Below are 19691 nucleotides of genomic sequence, written 5' to 3' on the forward strand. Positions count from 1 at the left end.
AAGTTCATAACATAACTATGTAAGTTAAAATCTCAAATCAAAGAATCAAAAGTTGGAAGCTTTATTACCATAACTAAAAAAAATAAAGATCCCCATAAGTATGAATTTCATAAACAACAAACACATAAGATGGCAAAAATGATATCTTGGTTTGAAAATAGCCAAAAAAAAATAAAAAAAATAAAGATGCTTAAGCAAAATCATCACACAAAGCAATTGCTCAATTCAAGTTCAAAGCATAACTATTTAAGTAAAAATCTCAAATCAAAGAACCAAAAAGTTCGAAACTTTGTGCCCTCGGGGCTTAGCTCACTTGGCAGAGGTTGACGGATTTGAGGCTTAGGTCACAAGTTCGAGCCCTACAACTATGCTTAGCATTTACTCCTTCTGTTCACTTTTACTTGTCGTGTTTCGCTTCCCAAGAGTCAATTTGATTAATTTTCAGAGCTAAATTTACTTACTCCTTAATTCAATATTTCAAAACTATGCGAGAAATACTATAAGTTGCAATTATTCTCATATTAATATGGTGAAAAAATACTATCTTAAACTGTTAGTCAAAGTTCATGTAGTTTGACTCTCGAGAAGTGAAATTTTCTCAGTATCAAAATAAAGTGTGAAGCTTTATGATTAGAAACAGCAAGGACAATAACAACACAGAAGTATAAAGATGAATAAAGCCCACTATATACTATATTATGAGCATGCTAAAAAAATCAAGAACCAACCACTAGCAGGAAAATAAAGCAGACAAATGCTAAGCTTTTTTCACAATTTAGAGTTTAAAGAAGTAAACATTATGAATTTTCTTTATGGAAAAACAAAATGGCCACAAATATTTGAATAACAAGAAATTAGATTAAATGATAAACACAATTTTTTTAAATAGAAGAAAGAGTATTCACCATTTGGCTTCAAGAAGACGATGAAGTGATTAAACCATTCGTGGGTTTCTTCCAAATTTATAAGTTCTTTGCTGGGTCCCACTTTTACTTGTTAGGGTTTTGTGTAAAGATAACCAAAATAATATTTAAGTTACCTACATAGTTTAGTTTTTATTTTTTAATAAAAAAAATTTATCAAGTCATTCAAAAACATTTAAAGATAAACTTTGTTGAATTATTTATACTTGTTGTAGAATTTCGCGATGGTTACAATAAAAATGTCTTGATTCATTATCTTGATATTAAGTGTGACTATATAATGAGTCATTATTTCATATTCGTAACTGACTCTTCAATTCTATTTTGAAAGGCTGATTTATTATTGATTTGAATAGCTTGATTAATGGCTCATTAACTTCTCTTTAATGGCTGAGTTAATTGCTAATTATATCATCTTTGACCCTTCAGATTTCCAATCTATATAAATTAGCTTTTTTGGTGGGTTATTTGCACACGAATTTTTTTTTTCTCCTCTTCTTTTTTTGTGTTATTTTCTGGGCAATTGGTTTGAACAAACTCCAAACTTCCAGCCATTAGTGCAAGTGTTTGGGAGTGCTGTGGAATCTTGGGGAGTGACCGGCCTTAACAATTTACATCGGAGCCGGGCCGAAATTGCTTTCAAGGGCAGTGTTAATATGATAAGTTGATTCTATCATTTTGTTTGTTTTACTGATTAATAGTGTTAATATTTCCTACAAACTTCACTAGAACGTGAAATGTGTAATTTTAAAGATAATACAAGTTACATGTTACTAACACCCCATGCGCATGCAGGTTTCCTTGTCCTAAAAAAATGATGATGTAAGAACAACTTAAACGTGCATAAAATTTAAACTCATTTGATCAAATTTTTTCCCAAAAAGATCGCATATACTGTAATTGCATGTTTATAATAAAACTCACACATTACCACTTTTTAATTTCTATAATAGAAAATAATCATTATCCTGAAATTTTCATAATAATAGGAGTAACTATTTTTTAAAGATAAGACCAAAAAGAGATCAGCATAGGGCTCGTTTGATATGAAAGATGGGATCAACAAGCATAGAGCATGTATTGGGAAATCTCATGGGACTAGCGGTGGATAGTTAATCCCACATTGTTATCCCTTATCCCACCAACCACGCATAAAATACAATAATTTTGCACTTTATTCCAAAATTGTTATCTCTTATCCTGCATGTCTGCGCATACATTTGGGCATATTAAATTTTTAAAATATATTTTTAACTAAGTGTTTTTGGTCTCTTATTAACACCAGTGGTTAAAATCATCGGACAAGGAAAAAAATGTACAAATTCCTATAGCATTGTGATATCAATCAAAAACCATGATAACATAAATCAACTTATGTAACGGACAATCAATTGAGAAAACTCAAATGCATTTCCATATTCTTTGTTTATATTTGACAAACCTCACATTTACTTTCATGTCTATTCTTTCTATCAGAAAAAACCTTCATTCTCATATTGCAAATGCTGCAACTATTTCTTCTCATTATATTTAATTTGCTACAATTGGAGCTCTGTTCCAAATTCATTAACATAGATAGTTTGTATCCATTCGAGTTCTTTGACAAGTACGACGCTTTTCGATGGCGAAATTTAAGTGCAATGGTCAATTTTTGAATAGACAATTAAAATTTAGCTATCATATCAAATGTAAATTGAAAAGTACACGTTCTAGGACGAAAATATTCGTTTAAACTTATAAAAATTCAAACTCAAAAGTTTTTCCCAGAGCTTAGAAATAGGCACCATGAGTGAAATAATGATTAAATAGGTATAATAAATTCATAAGTGAAACATAATGTAAAAATGATTGTTTCACTATCATTTCTTTTAAACTCAAGAACAATGTTTGGAGCTACAATAAACATTGTTATAAATATATTTTTGATAAATGAAACTCCAAGATTGCGTCTTGAAAATCCTGGATTTTATATAAAAGGATCCAAACTCAATAAAAGCTCCTAGTGTTCGAACTGATAAAAGTTAAAATTCATGATCCTAAAATTTGAACCGTGTCAACTGTCAATTCTAACTCCAGAAACATTTTCTGGAGTCCTTAAATTTCAAGTTGCACCACTTCAATGATTTTCATGTTTTAGTCTAACCATATACCATCTAAATGATATTTCCGCAATAAGAAATTATTAAATTTTAATTAAACTTTCAAATGCCGGCTAAAGCTTCATTAGCAGTTCAAAAGATGTCCATTTGCCCACTTGTCACCTTTTTAATGGTCATTGCCTCATTGGGATTTTTGCTTTACGTTCAAATAGGAATTGTGCAAGTTTGGAAAACTAAGTAGTCACTATAAGATAGACATGCAAGTAAATTAAAAGAAAAACGTGACAAAGCAAGCAATTCCCTGCAAAATGAGAAATACAGCTCCCAAGTCAAATTTTAAACACAGTTGCATCACCGTATATGATATCAAAACATATGTAAGGGTGATATATCAGCATGTAATTCAGCATGAAGAAAATTTAGTTTATACAAATATTGGTCCAAATGAGAATCCATAAGCACAACTACTAAGGTAAATGATCAGTAACAAAAGGCAGCTCATCCAAACTTTTGAAATGTTATAAAAAAAAAGACTTGCAAAGAGTAAAGTACTCTACAACTTTTAACTACCTGTTATTCTTTCCCTCTAGATCCATTTACAAGCATTGAAACATAAATGGCAATTCCAAACCAGTGAAGGAAGTAATGATAAACAAAGACTAAGAAGTGCATAAACCTCCAAACGATCAAGTTCGAGTTGGTCAAGCTGTTTCAACCTCAAGTTTCACTCTGTTGGAATATCTACAACAGTCAAAGGAGAAAGAAATGAAAAAAAAACTCGTCTGGAGTAATGAAATAGAAATATTAGCATGAACAAGTATTAATATCTATTTCTACGCCTAGTACAAGAAGGAAGGGTAATGTTTTAACAAGTTCCATCACAATTTTCCACTCCTTCCTCCTCAAACTTAACAATCATTCATTCTGGAACATATTTAAGAATAGACTTCACTTGTAACCAGCAAAATGAATTTAAAGCGATGATTTAAAAAAAAAAAAAAACTCTCGGTCTAATCTCATGTTGCGCTATACAGTTATCACATCCTGTTATTTGATTTGATTTGTTACGATAAGAAATATTGCATCAAAGCTATCTTATGAGTAGAGGATTTTCCAAGAATATATAAGGAAGCATCTATTCCCTCAACCACCGTGGGACACTTAACATCCAATCCCCGGTGAGCAAGGATTGATTTGTATATCTTTTTATTTTTTATTTTTATTTTTATAGTTTCAAAAAAAGAAAGTGAATAATGGCCCCAAATAAACTCTAAAAGCTAACTCATGAGGCAGGGTGTTGCCTAAAAACATATAAAGAGACAATGGTCCATTTCCTCAACTTATGAGGAACACTTAATATGATTATTTTATGCCTTTCTACACTTTTAAAATCAAGCGTAACACTTTGTTTTATTCCTATATTCACCTATGTTTTCCCTTCATCGTGTCATGGAAGCACGAGATGTAGGATGCTCCACCAATCTTAAGAATAAGTGCAATAAAGATGCACCCATGCATCTTTTAAATTAAGGAGTAGTCACCCATCTCTTATTTTCTTTTTGCACCCATGCAGTTCCTGTTAGTTTAGAGGATTGGGTGTCTTTTGGAGAGAACCATATTTTATAGGCTCTCCGGTTTTGGTATACTTTTTGTACATGGCCAAGTTGGCCTTGTTATTATCAATGAAACCTTTTACTTGATTAAAAATAAAAAGTGCAATAAAGATGCATTGACATCCTGCTCTAACTTTTCCATATCTCAATATTCTTCTACCACCTTCAATAATGTCACTCCTGACAATGTTCCATCAACAATGTTGAGACCAGCGATTGTGTCGTCTTCACAACTTGTAACTTCCGCTCATACTTCTTCGCTATAAAACTCCTCACCACGGTCTCATCCACTCTCTTTATCTTCCACAATATTATTTAATGAATGCCCTTTTACCTATGCCTCCACCCACGTTCGTATATAATGCTATATAGAGTCCCTGAATTGCACCTCTCACCTTCCCCTCATACTCTCCCCAACCTCTAGAAGAAAGGCTATATGTCGCAACCTCACAAAATCTTAATAATTTTATTAAAGTAATGAGAAAGATCCTCTCATACAATGTGCATAAAGAGGTATAGAACCTTACACATGGTCCTTCACAAAGAACATCCAATCATCAATTCTAATTGGGTCTCGTATATGCTCCAAAAATATACCAAAAACAAGTAGAATCAACTAATTTGTACAACGTTACTTTCTACTCCATCAAATGCTCTTCAATTTCTCTCCTTGCATATTATCCACATGAGTGTTGAATGAACTACATCACTTTGGACAAAATTAAAAACAAATTTGTGCAATTAGAACAAGGCCGGCACTGCATCGCTAACTATTATGTTGTGCGCAACTTCAGTAAATCATTTATCACTCTGTAGGAATACCCAAATTGCTAACTATTTTAAAAAAAAAAAAAAAAAAAATTGTTAACATTGGTATTGATAGCACTAGGGCAGTGCTGAAGCCATATCTACAGAGGAGAAGTCCCCACAGCCAACAAAAATCCTAAAAAACAGTTACAATTGCCCTATAAAATCTATTAAGGAAACCTCCTCCTCTAAGTACCATTCTTTACACCAAAAGTGAAACAAAAGTAGACACTTCATCTTAATATCTTGCACATGATTACCCCTATCATCAAAAACCCTAGAGTTTCTCTCTTTCCAATTATCCACCAAATACAAGCAGGAACCAATCTCCACCATTTCTTCTGTCTAACTGAAACTACTCCCAAACTGTTCCAGCTCTTAAGCAGATCAAGAGTGTTTGCAGGCACGCACAAATTGCTAACTATTTGATTTTACTATAAACTATACTTCAAGGCTAGAACTTGTCCAAATTCCTCTATTTGATTTTACTATAAACTATACTTCAAGGCTAGAACTTGTCCAAATTCCTCTGAAGGCCAGCTTTAAAAGGAAATCTCCAAAAACAAATGTTTTGGATAAATCCAAAAAAGAAAGTTACCTCGCTATAGACATTCTCTTAGCAGAAAGTTTCCGAAATGTTCTCCACCAAACACACTCTTTTCTTTCGTAAGATGCTTTGGAAACGGAATTCTTGCACAAAAGTTTGTCAGAGAGACTTTAAAGAGAAAACTTAGTCTCAGACAAACCCAAGAGTCTTTGGTAGTTTCAGGGACTATTAGAAACCTCCGCCATCACGAAGCATTTAAAAGAGACCAAATTAAATGCCTTTCCAGGAGAACTTTTTGGTAAGGCAAGGTAAAAAGTTCATTTCAGGTATATAAATTAGATGTGCATGTAAGCTTCCTATAGAAATCTTTAGGGGAGCATTTCCCTTCAACACCACACAACTTACCTATAGGCCCATCTCACTGCCCCTATGTTGCGGTTAAAGCCAAGGTCCGTTGAAAGCTTTGACTGTTGAAGCATAGGTTTGGCTTGACCATGTACCGCATGCAGTTCTCCTATAGGCCTCTAAATCAGTTATTTTCCTACTGTAGCTATGTAACATGGAGAAGTTCCTAAAAAGATTTTCCAGGATACCCATATATTTTTATTTCTAATTACCTGGTAAGGTAAACCTTGTCAACTAAGTTTATATATCTTCATAGTTTATATATCTTCATCTCTTGGTAAAGTAAACCTTCTCAATTAAGTATATTGAAAGATAGTGCAGTAAACATCAACATGCATTTTAAAAGATCAAACGGTTGTCACTTGCATGTAAGGTTAACAACCAAAATGTGCAGAAATATAGATAGAATGTAAGACTTCAAATCTTAAAAAATGATGAACCCACTGGTTAGTTTAGTAGCAAAAACGTAAGTTGTGCAGCTACTGGATTTTAAAATTAGACTAGAAATGGTTATGCTCGTCCAATATCTCCCATTAGTTTAAACTTTCTCATTCACTCAACCATAGAAGGCATCTTTTTTGCTCGCCAGAATTCTAGTAAATATAAGCAAGTATATCCATGTAACACCCTATGTAGACCTCAATATGCACTGATAAGTAGGTGCGACAATCTGGTGATTAAAGGCGATAAATGGGATTGAGATATACCAAGAGAAAAACTGTCTCCAAAAACCTACACATACTGGAGTCAGTGTGACTTAGTTAAGGACAGAACAGAAAGGGAAGTAAAGGGTCCATACCGATAATACCAAAGAAGATGCTCCTAATTGAATAAGACCTTGAGGAAAGAGCACACTGAAACTTGATTTTTCGACGTGTCAGTTCAAAATATTTATGCTTCATGGTATGCTTGCAGCTCTATCAGTGATAATTAATTGTGCTCTCTTAATATTCCCTTTCACAATTGATGAATAAAGGAGGCAGCAGAAAGAGGCTGTGGTGATTTACTGGGTTCAATTTTATTGATTTATAATCCTAATAGGTATATGCTAATCGACACATGACTAGTCTGCTAGAGATACGTTTAGAAGTACCCAATAGGCCTTCTGATTCAGCTTCCAGTTCTTCACACATAATAAATAACTTTTCTTGTTCATCCAAAGGTGTGGTCCAGTGGTCAATGAAGTCGGAGGAGAACCATGAAGTCCCAGGTTCAAATCCACAAAAAAACTAGATGATTTCTTTGCATCTGCTTAAGTCTTGGACGGCAAAGTTACTTGCACCTATGTTGGTGGGAGGCACTAGGTACCCAATAAAACAATCGAGTACGTGTAAGTTGGCCTGGATACCACTGCCATCAAATTTAAAATTAATAAATCATCATGGTCTTTCTGTCTGCCTTGACTCACCTCTTCACTTATAAGTGTTGGCTTCATCAATTTTCCCTCTATTTGGCACTTCATATAGCTTTTAAGTCTTTTTCTCAACCAAAGATCATCTTGGAAGTCTTAGAACTTAATAGATTTGCACTCAAACTTAACACTACCAACAACACATCAGAAGGCAAGTTTCCCTTCATTCAACCATACCCGCCATAATATTTTCTTACAATTCGAGGGAGTAACAAAATGATTCCAAGATAGATCAATATCAACTTCTCACAGATTTGGTTAATAAGGTAGCTCGATTATATTTTGAGTTAACCATGAATTTTCATTATTATGCACTATCCATCCGTAAACCAACACTTGGAGACAAAAATAGCAAAGAATTATCATGATGAATAAATGCCAGCATGATAGTGTGTTACTGACCCTTTACACTCCAAACATTTTGGCTTTTGTGTGGCAGTTTGCTGAATTGACTGACGTTAGTATCAACTTGTTCTTGCTTTGAGTAACCAATTAATGGTGGACACAAAGTAATAGTGGGTATGACAGACTGCTTTCTTCATAAATGCAAATCTTTCAAATAATAAATGTGCATAATGACAATAGATTCTGGAAAATATAGCAAACCCTGTGGTCTTAAAAAAAGAATAAAACTTTGTGCTATCGCATTGAATGATGGACTTAACAAACAATCATGCTAAGAATAAAGTATATAGTCATATCACCAAACAGATTAATCAAAAAGCAGTAAATCCTTTCATCAAATATATCAAGGACAGCAATTAAACTAATACAATGTACCTGTAGTTTATTCACAAAACAAACCTAGTCATACTTCCACCATATTTATATTTTAACTATAACAACAACTAGCGTCAAGCCCGAACTTATTGGGTCTGCTATAATATGAATCCTCAACATACATTCCGCTTGGACTCATTTCATTATGATACTCAAATGATAATACGTACTTTTAGACAAACTACGGGGCCGTTTGGTTGTTGGTTAGAGTTATGCAGGGTTTAGTTATGCATGGTTTAGGTATTCATGGAATAGATATTCCATCTTCTACCCTGCATAATTAGTACATAGATTCTCTCATAACTTAGTACACATATTAGTTATGCAAGATTATAAACTGCTACCAAACATGATATTAGTTCTGCTGATTTTAATATATGAATAATTCACTTCCTAGCCAGCAACCAAACGACCCCTGAGGGTTCTCTAACACAAACAGACTATAGGAATCCACACTTCATCATTTAAGCTCATTCAACATCATCAACATAATAAGAAAACGAATATAAACTCTCTTACCAATGAACGACGAGGAATCAATCAGCACGCTTGTAGGACGGGTGTTTCCTTGCAGACCTTGCATTCTCATACTCAAATCTCAAAACATTAGGTATATGAGAAGTATCCTTAACATAAAAAAACCTCCCAAGAGCACTCTCTTCAATAGCAGGGAAACAACCACTCAACACATTGTTAACAATCCAAAACCAACCCCCACCAAGCACAATTCCCAAAGCAGAACCAGCAAACACCTGTGCAACAGTATGATATCCCAAATACACCCTCGAATACATTGTCAAAATCGCCATAGGCCAAACCAAAAGAATGGCAATCAACATTTGATTTCTACAAATCAACCCCAATTTTCTATAACTCAATAGAGTAAAATACATAGCAAAAAAGAACATGTATTGTGAATGACTTGAAGGCCAACCATGTGAATCACACATTTCAAGAAGTGCACAAGTTTCAGGTCTATCTTGTTGTACTGACTTCTTGATTATTTCATTAATGAACTGAGAAACAATAAGTCCAATTGCAAAGAACATACCTTGAAGTTCTCTACGAAAAATAAAATGAGATACGAAACCACCAAGACTTATAAATACAGGAACTAATGAAACCCATGCTAAAAAATGGCCTAATTGATCACCTTTTTGGTATCTAACATGGGTGAGTGTTACTGCTTTCAATGGATGCTGAGACATGGCTTATGGGTCAGATCTGTGATGTGGGAAAAAGTAAAGAAGACACTGAGAAACTGTTGTTTTTTTTTCTTTTGCTTTCTTGCAGGGGATTTTTGGGACAGAATTTTTGAGAGATTGTTGAGAAGTGGAAGTGAAATCAAGAATGGAAAAGGGGGCAGGTAGAGAGGAGAAAATGGATGAGTTGTAGAGGGGGCCGGAAATATGGGAAAGACTTGGAAGGAAGTCGGAGCTTGTCAGCTAGCCAAGTATTAACAACACGTGTGGAAGATCTGTGGACAATGTGGCAAATCAGTTGAAATAACACATAGTAAACTACTCCCTCTCCCAATTTATGTGTCACCATTTCTTTTGATCAAATCGATAGGCGCATGCAAGTGTTCTAAAGATTAAATACGAATCACTCGATAGAAAAAAATATTATTTTTATAAGGTTAAAATTATTTTTTATGTATATATAGTAGATGTTAAGCCTAACTTGAAAAACCGTATGTTTACTTTTTTATATTTTAAACCCCGCTCAAAGATAATGATTCCACCATGTACTGGTCCGTCCCAAAAAAAAATGTTATATTTTTATATTTAGAAATAATTTAATTTTATGGATGATTTACAGGCACAAATTTATATAAGGCTTATTTTGGACCACAATTTCAAAAGTCTTTCTTTTTTTCTTAAACTTAGTGCCAAGTCAAATGGTGCCACATAAATTGAGATGGAGAGAGTAACTCCGATGAGAGTATTAAATATGATTGAACATAAGAAGACCTTAGGGGTCGTGTGGTAGCTGATTTAGAGGTAAGTTATCGCAACAAATCGTGGATAGTTAATATCACGTTTGGTAGCTGGTTAGGAGGTAAGTGATTTATGTATAAAAATAATACATTGTTTGGTTTGTAATTTAGAATTTACATAACCAATACAAGTATAAGGTGTGGGAATCTATTTATTATTTTATGGAAGCTAAAAAGTGGAATAACTAAACCTGCAAAACTAATTCTTGCATAAAATAACACATAGATTTCCTCATAACTAATATTTGTATTACTAATCCCTACATAACTCTAATAAGCTACCTAACAACCCCTTAAAGTTGCTAACAAATTTCATTTAGACACTCAAATTACGATTTGTTTCAATTGAACACCTGAATACTGATAAAATGTTCCTATTAGACGTTCAGTTCAAATTTTTGAAAAACTTTTGCGCACATTATCGAGCATCTATTATGTAATTAATTTAACCATATAAAATGTGTCATCTCCTTTAATTATACACATCACCTTCAATTAGAAAATATCTTAGGTTTTACAGCTTATTGATGATAATACGTATAATCAACGGAGGTGACATTTTTTTAAGTGATTAACGTATTTATGTATAGGGCACAAAAAAAAAATGAACAAAAAGTATCTAACAGAAATTTTTTAGTGTGTATGCTGGTGCTCAGGGGCGATTTTATGTAGTAATTTTGGATCACGTGAACACACGGTCTCTCTGTAAAATTAGGTATTTTATGTATTTATTTTTTAAAATTGGTATAATATGAACTGCTTGAACACATGCTACAAGAAGGTTAAATGGTGCACTCGGTTGAAGATTGAGTTATTTACCTAGAGGACTAGGGATCAAATCCCACTTAATACATTTTTTCCTTCTTTTTTTTTAGTGGTGAACCCATGTTCTAGAAATCCTAGATGTGAACCCATGTTCTAGAAATCCTAGATTCACCTCTGCTAGTGCTCAATTGGAACATATCGTAATTTGAGTGTCTAAATAAAATTTACTAACAACTTTAAAAGACTTTAAATATATTTAGCCAAATATTATATTAAACACTTTTTGATTAAATAGCGCCCTTTGAGGGAAAAGGAGAAGAAACTATGGATAGACTAAGGGAAGTACTGATAGGGTTTCTTTAACATTCTTCTTTTTCCTGCTTATCGCCTTATTTCTGGGACGACTTTATTGTGACAGGAATTGCGGATGAGCAAGTAAGGGGCGATAACTAAAGAGGTAGCGAGATTTATCACAATTTCAGGAATAGGTTGACTTGTTATGAAAAGTAAAACTGGTTTCGTTTAATACGAGATAGTTTCACGCCTCGCGGTGCTTACACATGGCCCCTGTTAATTCAAAACTTGAACTCAATCTACATCCCTTGCTTGAATCTTCTACACCGAATTCAATAAAGTTTCTCCGTCCAATAGAAACTATATATAATGGGCGATTTACCTAGTAGAGCAATCAAGAAACAACTTCTTTATTTTACTTGCTACCAATTAGGCAAACACACTGTGGCATTCACTATCTTTACACAAGTTTATTTTATGATTGATTAAAAAGATCAACCCCAACTCTAGTGGTTGATTGAAAAGAGTGGTAGTTTTGTCCATGATGATTGGGTGACTCTTTGCCCAAATCAATGTTGTTATCTAGTTGAAGACAACTAAATGTTATTGTTATTTATTTCACTTGGGATGGGCCTTCTTACTACATTCCTGCCTATTACTAATCTTTTTCGTGCTTTATGAACAAAGCTGGCTAGCCTTTCTTTACTACAAGTCACAACTCAAGTAATATTAACTATTTGCATAGAGCAACGACTCGTCAATGCATTAACTTTTTTAATTGCTTAATTTTTCATTTTCTCTACATCAGTGATGCAAGATATTCATTCCTTTCCCCGGACGTAGCACTAGTCTCCCTCTCGTATAAACAAACGTCTATTATGTACATAAGTTAACAATTTTAAATTGTTACCTCATTTTATTCTTCACATTAAATTAAAAAATTGGGTTAAACGTGTAATGAGTTAGGGGTTTATCGGTTAATAAAATAAATCAGCTAATTTAGCTGAGAATCGTGGAATCCGTTATGTTTGGAGTAATTTTTAATTTTTTGTTAACAATAGGATAATTTTGACCAATATTAGCTTATTGGAGGATGAATGTGATCAATATTTTAAAAAGTTTGAGGGTAATTTTAGCCCTTTTACCTTATTTCAAATTATTCCCTCACTCATTTTTTTCCTTTGTTTTTCTACAGTTCTTGCAGGGGTTTTGCATCTAAAACTTCATCTTCTAAAACCCTGCAGTCCTCAAGTTCTCAGCTGCCAAAACAACTTGTAGGGTTTGCCCCCAATATTCTTTCCATATATTCATCTACGCCCCTCTAATTTTTCTCCTCGTTAACTTCAGTTCCAATTGCGGTTTATAGTTATGGAAAAAGATGCATCTTTCTTGTTTGGTGGCATCTCTTTCAACCGTAAAAAGTTTTCCAGAGATTTTGACAGATTTAAGGTAGTTTTTTTCTTCGACCCTTTTTTTGTTTCATCTTATAACATAGTAAAAAAGTAAAATTTCAGCAATATATGGTATTTAAAATTGTGGGGTTTGAGTTTTTGTTTGATTTTATATTGCAAAAGTTATTCTTTTCTTTGACCCTTTTTTTAGTTTCGTCATATAACAGAGTAAAAATGCAAAATTTCAGTGAAATATGGTATTGAAAATTGTGGGGTTTGAGTTTTGTTTGATTTTACATTGTAAAAATTATTGATTTTTGTGTAATTTGATGTGTAGGGGAAAAACACAGGTGATGCAGCTGAGAAACTGCAATTGATTGAGGAGGTATTTTTGATTTTACATAAATTATACCACAAGAAACATTTTTTTTTTTTTGTAATTAAAAATATTTAGGAAATGTTTGAAATTGTAGTCAAAAGAAAGGGTTGATTCTCCAAATAGTAATAGTATTATATAAAACAGCTCACTGTATGGTTTGATGGTCCTGAACCTCACTTTATACGTTTGAGGTTCCTAGTTCGAAACTCGCTACCTATGCCTTTGCATTACAGGGCGTGGCCTAGTGGTCAATGAAATGAGTTGAGAACCGTGAGTTCTCAGGTTCAAATCCCAACGGAGACAATCTGTCCAAGCCTTAGTGGACAGAGTTACCTGGCACTTGTTTGCTTGCTGGTGGGAGGTGGCAGGTATCCCGTGGAATTAGTCGAGGTGCGCGCAAGCTGGCCCGGACACCACGGTTATAGGAAGAGAAAAGAAGGGATAGAGGGAATACAAAATAATCGGAGGAAAACTGAGTTCCTCCGAATTGCGTCTATATAACATTTGCATATTTGTTGTTTCAATCTTCAGTTATATCTTATTGACGAAAAGCTCAATGATTTATTGTGTGTATGTCATTGCATTGTCCATCTGTTATGTTTTTGCAAATGAAGATTCGACTTTATATTTCACTTAGGAGCATGAAACTATTGATAATTCATTAGAGAAACCGGAGTTCATCGAGAATGGAAAATCTGAAATGGAGGACGAGACAAATAAAAGTGTGGGTAAGAAGAGGAAGAGGAAGGAGAAAGGAACAGTTTCTGGTAAATTTCTTTTGTCTGTCTAGTTTGAGCTTCTCATTTATTTCTTTGTACCAAGTATAAAGTGGGTACTAAAGCTTGCTGCTTCGGCCCTTTGTCATTATTCATGGCATTGGTTTTATACTCAGTGGAGGGATTTGCCGTCTTCAAGAGTTCAAAATTGAAAAAGGAAGCTGCCACTGAAGAGAATGACCAATCTATAAATGAACTGGTTGAGGGAAAGAAAGAATATTATCGACAATTGGAGGTTTGTCTCATTTGCTAGCAGTTGACAGTAAGTTGTTTTGCTGTGTTCATGAATTGTTGATGAACTTTTACTGAGTAGATATTTCTTTGTCCCTATGATTTTGTGGATTTAGAGGGATGCAATTTTTCGGAAGATGCACAACATTCATGTTTCAGGGAGTAATGTCCCTTCGCCATTACACAGTTTTGAGGAATTAAGATCAAGGTACTCTATCATGCTTTTTGTTGAATTCAGTCTATGGTTTCATGCTTCACCATGGACAAGTATTTACGATGTTTACTTATTTACAGTAGGATATCTATTTATAGAACACTTCGATCATGTCAAGGACGAAACATTTAGTGAAACACCCAACAAAGCCTTAGTCCATTCACTTTGTTTGCCACCTTCTCTGTCTCCTTGAATCAACTTTATGTGAGTTACACATTTTGTTGTAATGTTTAAAGCAAGAGTAGGTTGTGATAGAGTGTTGATGAATGCTTTAAGCTCTTTTGAATTGATCCAGCACAGAAGATAAGTAGGCTAATGAAAGATTTTGCTATTTCTCCTGCAGTTTTGGTATCCTTTTTCCTTATTCATTCCAATTTCTTATTTCTTATAATCACTGGGGGAGAGGGATCACTTATGAGGGTCAGCTTAAGAAGCATATAGGCTAGGATTCTGTACGATTTAATTCTCAACTGCTACTCTTATTTCGTCATGTCATCTTTACCTTTGTACTGTGCCTTTTTTGGGGATAGGCCATTGATGGTAAATGAGGTAGAGTTCTGCAATTGTGCATTGAAACTACTTTTCCCCCAACTCTCCTTTCCATGTATCCTCCTTTACGTCATATTCCCTTTCATGGAACATAACTGGAAATGTACAAAGTTGTTGTGAAAAGCAAATCGCTTTCTCTGTATTTATCAGTTTATTTATTGTTGTCTGCACTTGACTTTTCCTCTGTCCTCGCGTTCACCAACAGTCTGTTTGTATATGGTCTCACAGATATAAATGTCGATCATATCTATTACGAAATCTGGCAGAACTGGGATTTAAAGAACCAACGCCAATCCAAAGGCAGGCTATTCCAGTCCTCTTATCTGTATGATCTTCCTTGAATTCCGCCACTGTTTTATATACAGACATTTATCTTTCTTGTTTTTCCTTTAACAGCCTCTAATCATGTTTGACTATCATTAGGGACGGGAATGCTTTGCTTCTGCACCTACTGGTTCTGGGAAAACATTTGCTTTTGTCTTTCCTATACTTATGAAACTCAAGGTATATTGGATTGTTATGTTTGATAGTTTTCATTTTTATGAGAAGTTGTTAGACGACATCTGACAGCCATCATTCTTGATCAGCATACTTCAAAGGATGGTGTCCGAGCTGTAATTCTTTCCCCTACAAGAGAGTTAGCTTCTCAGACAACAAGAGAATGCAGAAAGTTAGCCAAAGGGAAGAAGTTCTACATCAGGTTGATGACTAAACAGCTCGCGAAAAGTGGGGACTTTTCTAAACTGCGATGTGATGTACTCATCTCGACACCATTGCGCCTAAAGTTTGCTACCCGCAAAGGAAAGCTTGATTTAAGTAGGTATGTTCCTCATTTTCTAGGGTTCAAACTCTCAGGTGCTAGTGTGGGCATTTCAACTTTCAACCTTGTTGATATTAAATCAGTGTGGTCTTGTTAAATTAGAGTTTATGAGGCGATGATACAGTAGATCCCAGGACGATTGCATAATTCGTACAGTAAGTCTGATAAAAACATCTGGTGAATTTAAGGGTCTAGTGTAGAGATGCAAGGATTTAAAAAAATCTCTTTGTAATACTTCTTTTATTTTCAGAATCACATTGAGATTTAATTATGTTGCAGGCTGAGTTCGATATAGAGGAGTGTATGCCTTGGCTTTTATTCTGTGTAAACCTAGAAAATGTTACTATTTGGAATTTGGTGCAAAATGTTTCCATTTTGAATCAGCATTAGCATGCTTTTTCACTAACTCCTTTTGGGTGCAGGGTTGAATTTCTTGTCTTAGATGAATCTGATAAGCTTTTCGAGCCTGGCATGCTAGAGCAGGTTGATTTTGTGGTAAAGGCATGCACAAATCCTTCAATTCTTCGGTCATTGTTCAGTGCTACTTTACCTGACATAGTTGAAGAACGAGCACGCACAATTATGCATGATGCTGTTCGAGTTATTATTGGTAGGAAGTAAGTGCTAATAGGCCTTTGGCTGTTACACTCTTTTTTCCCGTTGTTTCTTGGTGAAGGAGAAGAAAGTTTGTCTGCATCTTCCTTTCTCACCTATTTATGTCTCTCCATCTTGGTGAATGCTTACTTAGCTGCTGTCGCATTTCTGCAGAAATTCAGCTTCTGAAACAATAAAGCAAAAATTGGTATATGTAGGGAGTGAAGAAGGGAAACTTCTGGCTCTTCGTCAAAGCTTTGCAGAGGTATGGTTCCCTCATGTTTCTTAGTCATCAGTCGTTTTTTGGAGTGATTGGACTCTGCTTGCAAACAGCTTTACTCATCCTCAAAAAACCCTTGAACAACAATGTTTACATGAGAGATTTCATATGGATTCTAGTTATTGCACATTTGCTGTGAAACTTTTACTTTTAAAGCACTCTTGCATATTGAGACGGTGCTTTTGTGCTATTTCCTGCATTTTTTCCACCCCCTCAGATGTCGTATGTGCCTGTCAATTGTTCGCGATTTTATTTTTCTGCTTATTTGTTTTTTATATTCCAAAAAATTGGACACTAGTTGATACCCCTTGATTTGATGATTTGGACCATTGTTTTGCTGAGAGGGATTTCAACGTTTGAGTCGTGCATCTATATTTTTTTTTCCATTCTATATGAAACTCCTGTCCTCTAGAATTGCCATTTTGTCACTACGTACTGTTACTTTAATGAATCATCCTTTTTCTTTTGATAGGCAAAGGGGTATTACTACCTTTTAAAGGAATTAAGTGACCGTATAAAACATGTGTTGCTTGCTACAAAGTTCATCCAGTTGTCTATATGACATTTTATGCTAAATGTTGTCCAAAAACCTAAAAAAGAAGAGAAGTTTGTTAGACTTGTGTACAAACTGTCAACATCAGCCCTCAACGGACAATTCCAATGCAATATTTCTATTTTTGCTTCCTTCCAATCACATTATTTTTAATGCCACTCGCTGGCTTTTTCACGGCTACGTTTATCATAGTGATCATTTTGGAAAATCCTATCACCTGTCCTAATTTAGGTATTTATCTTTTAGCTATTTTGTTAAGCTGATCTATATTAATATCTACAATGATTTGTTAAACTGATAACGTATACCAAACTCAGCCTCTCTGATTTATAATATTTGTAGAGTTTGAACCCGCCAGTGCTATTATTCGTTCAAAACAAGGAGCGCGCAAAGGAGCTATATGACGAGCTAAAATTGGAAGATATTCGACCTGATGTTATCCATTCAGACCTATCTCAGATACAGGTAATTTTGGCATGGCTCCTGTATTTTCGTATTGGCTGATTAAATTGTATCCTGCTGTATAGAACACTTCTTTCCATTCCTACTTACACTTTAATTTTAATGCAGAGAGAAAACGCCGTTGATAACTTTAGAGCTGGAAAAACATGGGTTTTAATTGCCACTGATGTTGTTGCCCGGGGAATGGATTTCAAAGGCGTCAACTGTGTGATAAACTATGATTTCCCAGACTCTGCTGCAGCATACATTCACAGAATTGGTAAATATCTAACCACAAATTTAACATTTACAACCTTATCCAGTGATTCATAAGTTCGCGACTTCCCAAAACATTTTTAGCATGGTTTAAGTCATAGTCGTACAGTGATTATAAGAGGTTCTACTGTTCACTGAAACCTGCACGGTGATTTTGTAAATAGGACGATCTGGCAGAGCAGGAAGGAGTGGGGAGGCGATAACACTTTATACGGAAGCAGATATTCCGTTTTTGAGGAACATAGCAAATGTTATTACTTCTTCTGGTGGGGAGGTTCCAGAGTGGATCATGTCTCTGACCAAGAAAAAGTGGAGGAAACACAGGCCGCGAAGAGAAACTATTTCAACTCAGCCAGACGTATGAAACACAGGCTTCCAGTTTTGAGCATTATATCAAGTTTTTAACCATTTTACAATTTTGATGTATGATTCTTTTTGTAATTTATGTTATGTATGAACTTGGAATGGTCTTTCTTGTGACATCTTCACTTAAATGCTAGAGAAATGAATGCCGTCTTTTTAGACTTAAAAGTTAAAAGTTATGGAGTTCCTTCAAGTTAATTTGTGGAGTTTTTCAACTTCACTTGCAAATAATTTTTTGGAGTTTTGGTGTTCATGTTTGTTTAAGCTTTTTCAAGCAAAACTTACAAAAGAATTCTTTTTTGAGTTGTGATTTGAAGGTGCATTTCAAGTGAAACTTTTTAAATCTTTACCATTAACAAATTTCTTTTTTTCCCGAGTGTAAAACTTCCACCGGACGTTTTGTGTGGGATTACACTGGGTACGTTGTCGTAAAACTTACACAATTTTTTTTCTCAAACCTAAAGGACAATTAATTAATTTCTTCTCCACTTGAACTACAAAAGTTGTATTGTGTCTTTCATCTTAAACAAAAAGATGAAGTAGCATGACTGAGAGCAAACATATATATGGAGACTATAACTTTAACATTGCTTCAAAAATCCCTTTCAATTTCAAAAGGTCCTACCGGGAGTCGAACCCAGGTCGCTGGATTCAAAGTCCAGAGTGCTAACCACTACACCATAGAACCTCACTGTGGTATGTTGATCTCTTGTTTACATACAATTATTGGAATAACCAAGAAAAAGGGAAGAGAAGACTACAACAACATACCCTGTAAAATACCACAGAGTGGGATTTGGGAAGGATAGAGTGTATGCTCACCTTACTCCTAAATTGGGAGGTAGAGAAGTTGTTTTCGGTAGACCCTCAACATAAGAACTAGCAATTCAAAGCAGTACAAAAAAACAAATAACAACAAAAACAGCATATCCAGTGGAATCCCATAATATGAGATCTGGGAAGGATATGTATGCAGACCTTAGAGCCTGTTTGGAGGGGCTTAAAATAAAATTTAAGTGGAAACGAGCTTATAAGCCAAAAAAAAAAAGTTGGGTAGCTAACTTATTTTTTTTGGCTTATATAATTTCGTTTTAGATAGTTCAGTCGAACGGATCCAATTATTTTTTAGGCTTATTTTATGCACAAATGACTTTAAAATTTGTTGTACCCAAATTTAAAAA

The 19691-nt window shown here is 34.5% G+C and overlaps 2 protein-coding genes and 1 non-coding gene across 4 annotated transcripts; 1 reads left to right on the forward strand and 2 right to left on the reverse strand.

The window, feature by feature from the left end:
- Positions 1-3685: 3685 nt before the first annotated feature.
- Positions 3686-9793, reverse strand: LOC132057256 (lipid phosphate phosphatase gamma). The gene is made up of 2 exons (XM_059449765.1): positions 9105-9793; positions 3686-3763 (listed from the first exon to the last, which is right to left on the reverse strand). The coding sequence occupies exon 1, from the start codon at positions 9791-9793 to the stop codon at positions 9122-9124; it is 672 nt and encodes a 223-aa protein (XP_059305748.1). The 3' UTR covers positions 3686-3763; positions 9105-9121.
- A 3074-nt stretch (positions 9794-12867) lies between these two features.
- Positions 12868-18685, forward strand: LOC132057257 (DEAD-box ATP-dependent RNA helicase 57). Of its 2 annotated transcripts, none has more exons than XM_059449766.1 (13): positions 12868-13092; positions 13372-13419; positions 14051-14180; positions 14300-14424; positions 14537-14628; positions 15412-15508; positions 15607-15687; positions 15771-16003; positions 16426-16620; positions 16772-16862; positions 17773-17895; positions 18001-18151; positions 18312-18685. In XM_059449766.1, exons 1-13 carry the CDS (start codon positions 13012-13014, stop codon positions 18509-18511), a joined length of 1647 nt encoding a protein of 548 aa, XP_059305749.1. In that variant the 5' UTR covers positions 12868-13011; the 3' UTR covers positions 18512-18685. The 2 variants fall into 2 exon arrangements, with proteins under 2 accessions (XP_059305749.1, XP_059305750.1); XM_059449767.1 differs by having other exon boundaries at positions 14306-14424.
- Positions 18686-19126: 441 nt separating this feature from the next.
- Positions 19127-19198, reverse strand: TRNAQ-UUG (transfer RNA glutamine (anticodon UUG)). Its single transcript has one exon. It is a non-coding gene; the product is annotated as a tRNA-Gln (tRNA).
- Between the last annotated feature and the right edge of the window lie 493 nt (positions 19199-19691).

Source organism: Lycium ferocissimum, chromosome 5 (genome assembly GCF_029784015.1).
Source record: "Lycium ferocissimum isolate CSIRO_LF1 chromosome 5, AGI_CSIRO_Lferr_CH_V1, whole genome shotgun sequence".
NCBI classification, from domain to species: domain Eukaryota; kingdom Viridiplantae; phylum Streptophyta; class Magnoliopsida; order Solanales; family Solanaceae; genus Lycium; species Lycium ferocissimum.

Bases quoted from the DNA above. Each gene is read 5' to 3' on its own strand.
- LOC132057256 (XM_059449765.1), bottom strand. From the start codon at position 9,793: ATGTCTCAGCATCCATTGAAAGCAGTAACACTCACCCATGTTAGATAC.
- LOC132057257 (XM_059449766.1), top strand. From the start codon at position 13,012: ATGGAAAAAGATGCATCTTTCTTGTTTGGTGGCATCTCTTTCAACCGT. The intron at 13,093-13,371 runs GTAGTTTTTTTC...TTTGATGTGTAG, and splicing joins GAGATTTTGACAGATTTAAG to GGGAAAAACACAGGTGATGC. The intron at 16,621-16,771 runs GTAAGTGCTAAT...GCATTTCTGCAG, and splicing joins CGAGTTATTATTGGTAGGAA to AAATTCAGCTTCTGAAACAA.